Genomic DNA, 14,169 nt, shown 5'->3' with positions numbered 1-14,169 from the left:
ACTTTGTTCCATTTATTGGCATTCCAGCCTGCAAACTAGACACGATTCGGTTTACTTTTCCTCTGATGTTCTCACATAGGCCTCGTTCGTATCAGTCACAAGCTACAAAATCATCAGCATAATTCATGGATTATTCACGTATCCCCAAAACAAGAATTTAGAAAGCGGGAAGTATTCCACCTGGACTTTACAAGTAGGTCAGCAGAACATCCCAGGAAGGATGTTTTGCAGCTTCTGTTTTCCACCTTTTTTTTTTTTGGTTTTTATTTCTTCTCTTTCTGAGCATGAAATCAGGAGGGAATCAGGTGTGGAAACCATGGATGTGAAATGGAAGCAGAGTCGCATCAAGGTCACAGAGGGGATGTGTATTGCCTGTACATTTAAAAAAAAATGTAAAAGTGCAGAACAGATGGAAATAAAATGAAATACCTTCCTGTGGGGAAGCTCACACCCTTTTGTCAAACATCACATCAACCTGTGTGAACTGGGGACACCTGCTGGGCGCTTCCTGCCATTACAGCACAAATGGATCAACGCCCTTCCCTGAAATTTTCATCAGTGAGGTAAAAAGTGAAACCTCGAATTCCTCATTAAACATCTGAAATGAAACGATGGGAACAGCAGACCGATAAAAGAACAACAACCTGAAGTGTTGCCTCTTCATCCTGCCTCTCTCCGCATCAGATCCTCCCCATCTTTACGCACCGATCCGCCCCCTCTGCAGCGCTCCTGTCCGGGCACTCCAGCGCATCCAGCAGACCTGCGGAGGAGCCACACACTCTCTGTGTTTTTTGAGGGGTTTTTCACCACCACGGCGAGATGGGAGTTGCAGGAGCGGTTTGTGACAGGCCTGCAGGCGCACAGTAAGGTAGGCAAATACTAGAAGTAGGTAAAGGCAAGTTGTGTTATTGTTGTTGGGTTTGAGGTGAGAAGGAAGGAAGGACTCCTAAGAGCAGGTAAACTTCTGTCACTCCTGATCTTATGATTGAAAGGAAGATTTGCCTCGTTTAAAGCCAACTCTACAATCTTCAGTTAAATTAAATGTAGTTTGCTAAACAGAAGAAAAAAAACAACTGTTGCACCCTGAAGCTTTCACACTTTTATCTCTGAACAATCAGCAGCTGCACAGAACACAGTATCAGATCTTGTGTCAGTTTACTGTCAGGCAAAAGCAACTTTTTTTTTGTAGTTTACTTGTGGTGTGAACAGCTTCTTCCCGAAATAAACTTGCAGAAAAGGAATACAAGATGTATTTAAATGCTTCAAAGTGCTGAATCAGTGGTGGTGAAGGTACTCAGGTCCTTCATTAAAGCAGAAATACCCATCTGAAAATACTTTTTACAACTAAAAGTCTGTCATTTAAAAGCCTATTTGAAGTGCAGAAGCATGACTAACAACAGGAACATGCCTCCTGTGACTGATTTTTTATCAGATGTGACTTTGTAGATCGTTGTGTCAGTATCGTTTTACTGTTGCAGTTGGTTCAGGGTGGCCAGTGGTTTCCAACATGAGGGCAGGGCCCCTCCTTGGGATCACATGAAAGGTCTGTTGCTGTTGAATTGGGAGACAACTGATAAAGTTGCAAAGAAGAAAAAAATGACACAAAAGGGTATTCTTTTCAATTTAACATTTTCTCCAGTCTTAACTATTGTGTATGAACTATCAGGAGAAATGTAGCTGTTATGAACTGTGGGATTAAGGACACTTTTTGGGGGAGTGTGAGGCGTCTCAAACCATAAAACAGCAGAAAACCACAGGTTTGATCGATAATAAAGTGGATTTTATACATTTTATCACTTGTTTTGTGATGTAAATCTTCTGCAAAGTAACTAAAATCGTCAAGTAATGCGGCGAAATGTAGCCCAGTGCTTCAGCAAAGTACTTTCCATCAGTGTGCAGAATAAATACAGAAACAATAATTCTCACTTTGCAATTAACTTACTTGCTAGAATTATTTTTAATGGGGTCAAGTACTACAGATGTTTCTGGTTTAAATTGATCTAAGAGGTGCATTCGTTGCTCTTTACCACAAACCTTAATGGAAGTAAGTAGAGTGCACTGTTTGAAGAGTTGCATGCTGGTCATTTATGTCAACTCACACAGTACGTTAGTGGCTGATTGTCCTGTCTTTGGAGATGGAGTTTCCAAATTTTCCTAAAAAGGTTATTTTGCTTCTCTTTGTTGTGCAGCTGTAACATGGAGGAACTCTGACGGAAAACTTTTACTTTGTGTGATTTGTCCGACAGCGAGCAGCCCCATCGTTCGTTGAGCGTTTCTACACCTGAGAGAAGAAGCAGGAGGAGGAACCATGATCGACCTGAGCCACCTGACGGAGGAGGAACAGGGGAAGATAATGACGGTGCTGAGGAGGGACGCTGAGCTGAAGAAGGCCGAGGAGGAGAGAATAAGGTAGAAAAACTCAAGTTTTGATCATATATATAATGTTTTTTTTTTTTTTTTAAATCACATTCAGACAACCTTAAGCGATTGTTTTCTGTCCTCTTCTGCTCTTTCCTACTCGAGTTATTTTACATGAGCTGAAACATTTAAGTTAATGTCATGTCGCTAATGTCATTTTATCGATTCAATAAGCGCTCCCAAGTTCCTTCTGAGAGGAGTTCTTTGTGGGACGGTCCAAATAATACTCGTCTGCCCATAATAGAATAACGCAATAACAGCTTTGCCAGATACAGACGCTGCCTCCGCCGCTGAGAAACCTCAATGTGAGATGAGCAATTAGATTACAGCCGAGTTGAAGTCCACACATGGGAGAGGATCATGCTGGTCTGATGGACGAGAATAGAAACCCCTCAAAGGCCTCAGTGATGAGAGACACGTCAGCTGTGACGAGCCTGATGGACAAATATTTTAATTTGGCAGTGACTCCTGGTACGACTCCTTTCAGTCTGGAATTAAAGAAAAATGTTAAATCTTGCAACTTAAATTAAATATCTGTTCTGTCCCGGCTCGTTGTTGCACCTCTGGGAGGGTCAGACATTCCTCACTGTGTATGTTCAGGGATTGTGAAGACAAACAAGAAGCTCTGACCTCTCCCATGTCCTGGAGTAAAAGGACAACCTCGCAGCAACGTGTGAAAACCGACAAATAACCTAAATATGTCATGTTTGTAAAAATGACTTTCAAAAGTCAAAAAAGGCCGTGAAACAATGACCTTTCATTGTGAGTTTAATGGAACTGGCCGGCTGACTTTTTCATCAGCGGGAGGCTGAATGCTCGCTGTGTCTCCAGCAGCCCAGTGTAAAAGGATTAAGCCAACAGCCTGTAATAATGTGCTACCCTTTCTTCACATGACCGCCGTGTTTCTCCGTCCAAAGGGAAGATGAGCTGGAGTGGAATTATTTTGTTCTCCTCTTTGATTTAATTTCGACTTGATGAGAATGTTTTTTCCGAATTCCTTCGCTCAGATCAATCGCGTGCAGCTGATGTGGAAGCATTTGTGGTGCAAGTAAATGCAAAACTTTTAGCAACAAAAAGAAATGTTGTGCAACAAGTAAAAATAACAGCAACCTAAACCTTAAACAAAACTACTTCCATTTCCTTCAGGTGGTTTATCTTTCCTTTGTCTGCCCCTGGCTTTGTGTTTCATCTCATATTTGGAGATTAGCGCTGCTTAAACTGAATTAAAACGGTGTCAGATTCTCCATTCACCCTAAAGCGAGCATTGTCTTGCTTTTGTTCTTTTTGTGTGTCTGCAGCCATTCACCGAGACGTGCCACTCAGCTTGGATTAACGTGGTGAACAAAAGAGCTATAAATGACTGTACAAGGAAAAACCTCTTGACTTGATCGTTCGCACATGTCTCTTTTGTGTTTGTCCCGACAGGAAGCTGGAGAAAATACTTCACAGCGACCCGCAGACGGACACCAACCTCAAGTACATGACGGGGGAGTGGTTTTACGAGGCCAAGTCCCTCAGACACCAGGACAAGATCCACGGCTCGGAGATCATCCTGGCCTCCATGAAACAAGGGAAGGCGGTTGGTTTAGGTGCGTTTGTTGTTTACTGTGCTGCTGGGTTTAATTTAATGCAGACTTTGTGATCAAACAAAGAATCCAGCCTCATTTTTGACCCCAGTGCTTTGATATTTCCTCTTTTACTTCTGATCTAGTAGCAGGTTGTCTTTAGAGGTACTTTCATGATCCTCCGTTTGCTTAGCTTTGTAAAATGTTTGTGGACTTTTAAAGATGGAGTTTTTAGTTAGCATCAACACTCCCGCTTGACATGAGCATGGTGGTCTGTGTAAGTTTTGTTCAGGCATCTACCCGGGAAGCTGTCCTAGTTTGAGGGCCTCAGCAGCCTTTCATCTGGCTTGTACTTTTCAGTGACGTGTTGGTTACCTACCGGTTATCCGAAGGCATATGACCAAACTTTATTCACGGGACAGTGTGTGCTAAAGGGTTACGGACTCGAGTGCACGATTCAAGGCCACTTGGCTGCTCCAGAACCTTGATTCTGTGGTAAGACATAAGTCAGGACAACAGAGGCACTGGAGAGTTGCAGTTTGGTAGATGGCCGTTGACTCATTAGGAGTTCGTCCGCCTTCTGCAGATATTATTTTTGGTTCTTACAGGGTATCTACCCACCCACCTACACTGTTTGGAAACAAACAGGTAGGTTGAGCCGGTTTAGTTGCCAGCTGCCCAAACATGAACAGGTAGTACCGGGTTACTGGTTACTGGTTACTGGTTACTGGTAGCAGTCAGTCTTACTGACCAATATGGCTGGTCAAGCTGACTGACCTGACTTTTAGTTAGCATGTGCCAGATTTACCGCCCTGCATGCTCAACTTTCCCCCCTGTTCTGTGCACAAACATGAACGTTCAGCGAGGCGTGTTCTTTGGTGCCACTTTGTTTCCCGTTTACAGAATCAAATCTGTGAACAAACACTGGATTTCTTCAGTACACACAGAACAGAGTGGACCCTGAGAGGAGACATTCATCAAATCTGATAAAAACCCTATTGGATTAGAATCACATCTTCCACTTGGAAAATACCACATTTTAGTGTTTTCATCATCGGGATGGACTGTGACTCAATCAGTGCCCTGGGGTCAACAATGAGGCATGGAAGGAATTCCACTTTGGCGTCTGCCGAAAATGAAAAGTAATAAGGTTTGATTGAACTGTATACGTCAACTGCACAGTGACGTTACTGACAAACTCGTCTCCGCTGCAGATGGATCCCTTCGACTTGACAGATCCAAGGCGCTCAGCAGTCGAGGTTCAGACCTTGTTCCTCCGATGAAACCTGCCAGATGTAGGGAAGGACTACAGCCACAGGAGATCAAGTATTAAATCCTTTCCTGTTCACAGATTCATTTCCTTATTTTCCAGTCCTTGTCACGGTTCAGGCAGGTCAGAGAAACTGTGCGATAATTGCATGAATGTTTCCTAACCTTACAGTAGAGTCAGACAACGTAAGATACCGAAGCAGCTCCTCTTTCTTAACAATATAAATTTGTGTGTGCGTGTGTTTGTGTACACTGTGCGTTGTGTCTTGTGACTCAACCTGTGCAAACATAGGTGGTGCTGACTGGGATTGCGACTGTTTGATTGTCCAGCAGACAGCTACTGTAACACTAAAAACACTGCAAGGACAACAGAAGGTTTTAGCAAAGTGTTTGACTCAAAGGAGCTCAACAGAATTACTGTGGACAAGACGTTTTGAATTTTTATGGTTATTTTAGGAATTAAATTGTGCCTGATTGTGCTGCATGATGCTGTCTGAGGTTCTGATTTGTTTACTGTGAAATGTCAGCTTGAATACTTCCATTTTCATTCCCAGTGGGTAATGTAGTCCAATGAGGGTGACTTAAGCGAAACAAAATGTAAAGTTAAGTAACTTTGTGCCACAGCTGACACACGTCCATTGTAGTACAGTCAATATTTGTCTTGGCCGAGCTTCGGAGTTTTAATTGGCTGTAAACCCCGTCTGAGGTGTTTGCAGTGTGACAGGGTTAAGTTTGCTGTGACTATGAGGAGCTGATTATTACATCACTGGTGCTTCAAATGCACTTAAATAATTAGATTTCATTCTCTTTTTCGAGCAACAAAATGCCCGTTCTCACTAAAATCCTTGGACTTCCTTTGATATTTTGGTTGGTTGGATGGACGTCTTTCTCCTTTTTATGGTTGTTTCTGATTGAACAAGTCCCAATCATGCACAGGAAGGTATCCGATTAAGAAAAAGGAGAAACTGAGATAGTTTGGAGCAGACATTTTATGCTAAAATGTTGGATTTCTTTCAAATTCCCCTTTGTTTTGTTTTTCTTAGTGATGCAGAAAAAGAGAATCGAATTTCCGCGTTTCGCTCCCCAAGAACGGTATGTGTGTTACAAAACAGACAGGAAGTCATATTGCAGCTAGTGTAATGTAAATCATTAACTCTGTTCTTTTTTCTTCAAGCCAAGGCACAACCCATTTAACCGTCCTTCCCTCAGTATTTTTGAGCCTCCTGAAAATAACCACGACTTGTCAATCATTCAGGACAAGGAGTCCCCAGAGACAGGTTTGAGCTGGAATTTCACAACACATTTCTGAGGCTGTGAAGGAGGAAATGGCGCAGAGATGCTCTTATCTGTCTTCTGCAATCCCATCAGAGCCCATCTGTCCACTGAAGAACCCTCCAGCCGGTGAGACCAGCCAGACTTCGGGAGGCTCCGTCACATCAGAGGGCTCCTCTGTAGGTTTTAGGCCGGTGCCAAAGAAGAGGACGTTTCTCTCAAGACGCAATCAGACAGAAAGCAATGGCTTGGGCTCGGACGCTCAGGTGGGGTCGGCCGGGATTGTTCCTGCCCCAAGATCGAACCTCCAGCGGGGGTCCAGCGGGAGCTCGAACCAGTCCTGCCTGAAGAGCCAAGAAGAAGTGCCTCAGAAAAGTGCAGTGACGGTTTCTAATCAGGAATCTCAGTCTGCAGAGGAAGATTCCCTGCAGCCGCCGTGTGACGTTCCTCAAGTTTTCCCTAATTCAAGTATGGAGAGAGAACGAAAACCACCTTCTATAACAAGAGACAGGTCAGTAGATGGATTTCACTCAAAATCTTTAGTTAAACTCCCTTCTTCCTCTGCAACTCACGACTTGTTGGATTTCAGACCTTACGTCAGGACTGACGAGTCCACTGAGAAACTGCAGAAGAGAGAAGAACAAGACGATCAGACCCAAAGACATAATGCAGCTTTGAACTTAGTCGCCCAAAACACCAACAAAATCCAGGACAAAGAAAGCAACAGACATGTAGGGACAGCAATGAGGCAGGAAGAGCCGAGTTTACCGCAAAGCACCGTGGGTAAGTTCACTAACAAGACATAACATAAGACGGCAGTGGCAACATTTGTCTTCTCCATCATCTGGGATTGTTTAAGGATTACGAGGGGTTCTGCAGAGGTGAAAGTGTGCACAAGAAAAGCAAAATTTGAAATAAGTTAGGAAAACAGACATAATGATGTTAAACATTTTTTTATTTCTCTTTATTTCACTGTGGCAACACTCGTGTATCGAGCACAGTGTGTTTTACTCTGTGGCCTTCATCTGAGTCCTCATAAAAACATACAGTGGCTTTAGAAAGTATTATATATTTTATTAATAGCAATACTTTGTAGAAATTCTTATCAATGAAGCTGAATTAAACTGAGCATGATTCAATATTGAAAAGAGGAGTAAGAATGCATTTTAAATCAGATAGAAAACAATACAACCAGTCATATAAAGCCACACACTTATCAGCCAATAGGGCGCCTTTAACATTTGATTGTGTGGCTTTAAGCAAATTGTTGTCCCAAGCTGGTAAAATGCCACAAATATCCAACAGAGCACATGGACGACACCATGTTTAACCCTCTTCTGTGCACCTTGGAAGTAGGTGAAGCTCCAGAAAGGGACATTTTACACAGTTGTAATACTAACATGCTGATGTGTAGCAATTCAACCTGTTAACTAGCTTCAGTTTCTACCATTAATAAAGTTGAGGATAATGGAAGAGTAATAAGGTATTTGAGTCAGCATACATGACAAAAAAAATGTGATCGAAATCCATCCAAAGTGATAAACTGAACAATCCAGAGACAAGCGTTGCCATTCCTCTGGCACCACTGCTAAAAAAGGGTTCCTAATTTATCTCACTCGTTTCCACTTAAGTAAAACTACAACACAGGTACCGTTGTTGATGATATATTAAATTACTGCTGCAGTTTTTTCCCGTAAGTCGTTTCTTACTCTTTAATTCGCTTTTCATTCCTTTCTTTCCAGAGCCAGATCCTCCTTTATCGTATGATCTCAACTACATTGATCAGCAAAACCAGAGGTCAAACCAGGCGCACATCTTTAAATTATCCACTCAGAGCACAAGTCCCACCGGTGACGAGGAGGACTCCATCACTAAGGTGCTGGATTGGTTCAGCCGCAGCATGGACAGCGGCGATTGGCTGAGCACAGAAGACGCTCCGGCAGCAACGAAGACCTCCAACAAACACGTAGAAGTGAGTAAATCGAGAGGTGACGACGCCGACAGAAAGACAGAAAGGAGGAGTCATTTGCAAAGACAGAGCAATGAGGATAAAAAGTTAAGAGCGACGGACAGAATAAGCAGCAAGGAACTGATGGAAACACATGAGGAGGCTGATATTAGAGGAAGATTTCACTCGCAGGATGGGAAAGATAATGTTGATGAAAGCCAAACACCTAATATCTCCCATCTGAAGTCCTTGTGGGAGAAAAGCAGCACAGGCCCCAAAATACTTATCGGCAACAAAGGACAAAAACCTGCTCAGCTGTCAGTGGAGAATCAGTCCAATGTGCCATCTAGTCCTGTAAAATACAGCGAGAAGATTTATGATAATTACAACTCGATTCAAAGCGGTGACAGAGAGCAGCAGCTGGAGACGAGTTCAGAGACGGACGTGGTGGACAGCTTCCACCAGGAAGTTAACTACCAGGGGGTTGAATCATCTAAAAGGAACAATAATGGCTTAGATTACGGCTCAGATTGTCTAAAGCTGCTGTCCAGTCCCCAAGTGTCTGACGCTGAGATTTTATTAACCAGATTCAACCCGTCGACAAGAACAGCCATCGATCCAGAATCTGAGAGCGTCTCTTTTTTCGAACCAAATGCGCAATCGGAATCAAGAGAAGACATCCTGCAAGAAAACATGTCAAAGACCGTTGCTGCGTCTCAGATGGATTTAGAAACAGAGAAACTCCGATTGTCCAGAAACAGCCAGAATGTGGAGTGTAAACAAGGTGGGAATGAAGCGCAGGTCAGAGGCAGAGGCTCAAACGAAGACTTAAGGAGGAGGGACAATGAGGAGAAAAGTGTGCCACCAAGGAGAAAAGAGGATACGTCTAGCAGGAAAGGATTTCAACATCAGGAAAGTACAGCGGAGAGGATCCAGCAACTCAAATCATTCTGGGAGAAGGAAAGAAACAAGCCCATGTTCTACACCGGCAAACCTAAAGCTCTTGGAGATGTTAGAGTCTCTCGTGGAGCGAATCAGGCAAAACTGAACAAAAGATTCACAAAGTCAGAGTTCGACCTAACGTCAGTTGGAAACGTATCAGGCAGCGATGAGGAAGACGCTGACAGAAGTCATCCCAATTTCACTATTCTCCCGTTAAATCAGAGATTAGAGAGGCTTTCTCCGAGCCTTGGCACAAGCCGGAGACAGTTTAACACCCTGCGTGACTTCTGGGACGAGGCCACATCCGACTCTAAGGGATCGTTTTCCTTTGACAAGCCCAAGAGCCCCAAAAGAAAAGAGCCGCTAAGTGCCCAGCTTTCATCTCCGGAATTAAAGAGCGGTGACCCAGACGTTTACCGCTTATCTTCCGCTGTCGAGAAAACAAGACCAGCTGCCACGAAGTCGTCCCCGCCTCCTCAAAATCGATCAAAGTCGCCTCACGACAGACAGATGGGGTTGGGGTCGAGAGGACTGAGCGACAGCAAAAACAACCTGCATAATTACACGTCAGCTGAGCCGGGCCAGCAGAGGCAGTCGAAAAGGAGCTCAAAGGACTCCAGCAGAGAGGAGAAGTTCACAAAACTACAGAGCAGTTCGGGAAAAGACATCCGTCCCCCTAAAGGCAGAAAAGACAGCTTCAGCAACTCGAGCAGTCGCGGAAATTCTTTGCGTCGCGCCACGAGTATGTTCGCTTTGAGTGTCGCTGATGAAAAAGATCAGAGAGCCGACGTGAGCCCGTTTCACTCCCAGAGCAGGAAGCAGAGGCAGAACTCAGAGAAAGGGTCGAGGAGATCGTCAGAGGAAGCTGAGACTTTGGCTCCACGCGCGCGAGCGTTTGTTCCCAGAGATTACCGCCACTACCTGGGGATGACCGACACGCCCGGCATCCACGGTTCACTCGCCCCGACTCTGAAGGACGAAGGGTCGGAGGGCAAATCTGGGTTCGAGCTCGACACGAGTGGACCGGTAAGGGCCAGCACCCCTGTGAGCTCTGAGGAACGTTACCTCAAGAAGGGCGGGAAGATGAGCCAGCGCCCCCCGTGGGCCAACTACAGCAGCTCCGACGCCGGCCCGGAGTCGTCCGTGAGCAGCACGTCAGAAAGCTGGTCCACATCCAGAAACAGTTCAAATCGTGAGATCCAGATTCTTTTTTACAGTGTACAAACACATTTTTACTGTATTTTCCCCCCACCAATACACTCTAGGGTATGTCAGCTCTTTCTGTAAGTTTTAGTGAGTAATCCTACGAGTAGTCTTTGTACCTTGAAGTACATGAAGTGAGTTAAAGTACATTTTTAGTACTTTGAATGGCAACAGACTAACTTTATGTTGCATTTTTCAGTGCACACATAGATGTTAATGATATGAAAACACCAAATTATCAAGTTAAAATACATTAAAAAGTAGAAAAAGTAACAAAAACCTTTAAACAAACTCACAAAAATTAAAAAATAAATCAATACATTTGAGCACGCTAACACAAAAAGGGGCTGCATTCAAATAAGCAAAGTCTGCACATCTGCATGCTTATCATTGTCCTGAAATTTATTATGCAAACGTTCAGTCAGAAAGGCTCATGTCAGAGCAAAACCAACAAAAGATTTAGACATACATGAGGCCTTCAAATATAATAAATATCAGAATATTTCTTGAACCAACAGGTTGACTGACTGCAAAAATCGGCTCATTATTGCAAAAAAAATCTCTTTATTTCTCTTTTGTTTGAACACATTTCAGTTCCTGCTACTTGCATGAAATCCTAACTAAATAGAAACTTTGAAATCACAGCAACGTGATAAATAATAGAACAAAGTCAGGACTAAAGGAGCATGTAGATAGTCTATATTGTGCATATTAATCTAAATATTTTAACATTTCGTTTGTTCATTATCTATTGGAAGTTAAATAGTTCTTAACATCTGTTATGAAATAATCTCCACTGCTGCTGTTTGCAGACTCGCAGATGTTTTATGGTCACCTTGGGTTGGATCCAGCAGTATCCTTGATATCGCGTCCGTGTCGGGTATCTGTGTTGGCAGAAGCAAATCTCTGTAAACAGTGTGTGAGCCTGCGGTCAGCTGCCCGTGTTTAGTTTGTGGGCTGAGCAACACGTAGGTCTGAGTTTACTGAAAGCACACAGGAAGGTTTTACCAACCTACAACTGTCTTCACAGCAGGTTTCAGTTCACAAACTGGATCCAGCGTTACTCAAAGACATGATGTTAAAAGTTTATGAACTGCACGTTTGAAGAAGTGTTTGTCCATTTCAGGTTAGAAAATGTAACAGGGTTCATGACAGCACAAACTAAGGAGATCCATTTAACAACATACACTTTATATATGTAAGGAATCACTTTAGAGTAAACAACAGTAGCTTTTTCTTTTCTTCAGTTCCTACAACTGTCTACTTGTTTGTATATTTATAAACTTATTTTATTCACTGAACCACAAATACCTGGATTTTCATTTGTGTGTATTGGTTTTATGGCGTGATTAATTGATGAGCTGATCAAAAGGTAGTTTGTCTGTAATCAGTTGTAGAATCAATTTTAGGTTAATTACCAAAAAAACAATAATAATCAAGCATCTGCTGGTTTTAAAGTTTTCAAATTAGATAATGTGCTGCTAAAGTAAAATAAACTGAAAATCTTTCAACTGTTGCTTGAATGAAACCACACATTTGATGGTGTGACATTGCGTTGGGATATTGTAGTGGACATTTTGTGCAGGTTTATAGTGTTGCATAGATCAAATTATTAAAATGATATACAAAACAGTCAACTGTAAAAGTACTTTTTTAGATGCCTACCTAATTAGAGTATGGACTGACATAAATAAACACATTGCAGCTCAAAATGTCAACATGTTACTCTGGTTTTTAGGAGCCGTCACAAGTTAAAACATAGACTCTGTCCTACAATTAACATCTTATCTGTTCAGTCGCACCCATTACTGTCAAAAACCAGTAAAAACCTGTTCAGGAATCAACAAACTGAGCCTACTAATCACAGCTTTTTCCCTCACAATGCAGGCGAAAACGACGATGACCAGAATCCTGTAAGGAAAGCACTATGGAGGGCAGAGACAAGGCCCAAAAATCTGGCTAAAAGCATGGAGGACATCACCGCATCGCTATCACCACGTGAGCTTGTCCTCAACTTTTAAGTCTAAATGATTAAAAATGTACAGAATAACTTTAGATGACAGCTGCTTCTGTTTTCTGCTTCACACAGGACAAGAGAGAAGACAAGACCCAACGCCTGACCTCAGACGTGTTAGTGATGGTACAAACTGCCTGATACTTTTCATTATAGACATTTTTGCAAACACACTGGCAACATAGTCAACATTTGTTTCTATTCCTGTTTCTTAATTAACTCCTCTTCAGCTTCCACCATCCCGTCACCCTCCTCGTCCTTATATTCGGACCCAGACCACCTGAAGAAAATGAGCAAATCGGTTCCTTCATTCCTACAGAAGGAGGTAAAGCTTCTCCTGTTTTAGTCCAGCAGGACAAACCCTTCTCTGCTTCGCCGTCCACAGAGCTTTCTGCGCCTGCTGTCTGTGTTTCAGGACGCTGGCGGAGACGCCGACTCCATCTACAAGGACAGTTATCAGCGAAGACGACTAACGATGGGCAGCTCAATGACTAACCTCACCAGCTCCTCTGGCTTGGCCTCTGTGTCGTCTGTATGTTCACACACAGCAGAATAGATCGCTTATGCACGAGCACGTTCCCCGTTCAGACGCAGCTCACTCAAACTGCACCGCTTGTTGGCTTTAGTGAGAGAAAGATGCTTCTCACAGCAGAGGTTTTGATCCATCAAAGCATGTGTACTAATGAAACGCCGTCCCTCCCACAGATCTGATGATACGCTGCAGCATCTCTAACACACAAAATGTTAACTGTATTTGAATTAGTCTAAACTGCAATATATAAAAATATTAAAAATAAATAAATCTGCAAAAATCTGGTAGCAAGGGTGCCAGAAAACATACATCAGAAACTGTAAATATATATTTTTAATATATATTATTAGCTGATTTATGGAAAAAGTAAAGTAAAACTGTGTAGTTTTTTTCTCACTTTTTTAAAATTTATTTTTTTTACAGTCACTTTATAAATTAGCATTTAAGCAATTTCCCCGCTGGGATCAATAAAGTATTTCTGATTATAAATTATTACTTTTTTATTATCTGTAATTTATTAAAACAGGGTAAATCTGTACAATAACAGTTTAAACAGTATTTACACATTTCTAAACAATAATATCTCTATATTTTCTTTTAAATATTAGTATGTGTAAAATCTAAGTAAATACAGCAAAATATAATTACATTTTATGGTCAAACATTGTAAAAGAACAAATTACCATTTATATTTTTAGAAATACAAATGTTTCATGTAGACATAGTTTTGGCCTTTAAAAAAATACTGTTAAAATACAGATAATAGATTTTTGGAGAATTTTAGGTGATTTTGATGAAACATCATGATTTAGATGACCTTATATTTGATTAAATTCACAGTTGGAACCCAATGCCACAGATGAGAAGTTCATGGACCATTGGAAAATTGAAAACCCAGTGGTTCTTTCGCTTTTTACAGTTTCTGACTCTGGTAGTGGTGAAATTTTGGCCATTTTTGAAAGACAGCATGCCTTTTGGGGTTCAGAGAGTTAATATACAGTGCATA

The 14,169-nt window shown here is 42.2% G+C and overlaps 1 protein-coding gene across 1 annotated transcript in view; it reads left to right on the top strand.

Annotated features, from left to right (window-relative positions):
- The first annotated feature begins 2,285 nt into the window (after positions 1-2,285).
- Positions 2,286-14,169, top strand: part of sytl2b (synaptotagmin-like 2b) — a 17,721-nt gene continuing 5,837 nt past the window's right edge. The window contains exons 1-11 of the mRNA XM_008288801.1: positions 2,286-2,409; positions 3,844-4,007; positions 5,198-5,309; positions 6,296-6,344; positions 6,427-6,529; positions 6,621-7,035; positions 7,114-7,307; positions 12,505-12,615; positions 12,707-12,757; positions 12,862-12,956; positions 13,047-13,159. Of these exons, the coding sequence (XP_008287023.1) occupies positions 2,309-2,409; positions 3,844-4,007; positions 5,198-5,309; positions 6,296-6,344; positions 6,427-6,529; positions 6,621-7,035; positions 7,114-7,307; positions 12,505-12,615; positions 12,707-12,757; positions 12,862-12,956; positions 13,047-13,159 (1,508 nt within the window). The 5' untranslated portion in view covers positions 2,286-2,308. The remainder of the gene's footprint in view (positions 2,410-3,843; positions 4,008-5,197; positions 5,310-6,295; positions 6,345-6,426; positions 6,530-6,620; positions 7,036-7,113; positions 7,308-12,504; positions 12,616-12,706; positions 12,758-12,861; positions 12,957-13,046; positions 13,160-14,169) is intronic.

The sequence above is a fragment of the Stegastes partitus genome, unplaced genomic scaffold, assembly GCF_000690725.1.
Source record: "Stegastes partitus isolate 25-593 unplaced genomic scaffold, Stegastes_partitus-1.0.2 Scaffold574, whole genome shotgun sequence".
Classification (NCBI taxonomy): Eukaryota; Metazoa; Chordata; class Actinopteri; family Pomacentridae; genus Stegastes; species Stegastes partitus.
The sequence above is the reverse complement of the archived record's forward strand: the minus strand, read 5'-3'. Positions and strand labels throughout refer to the sequence as shown.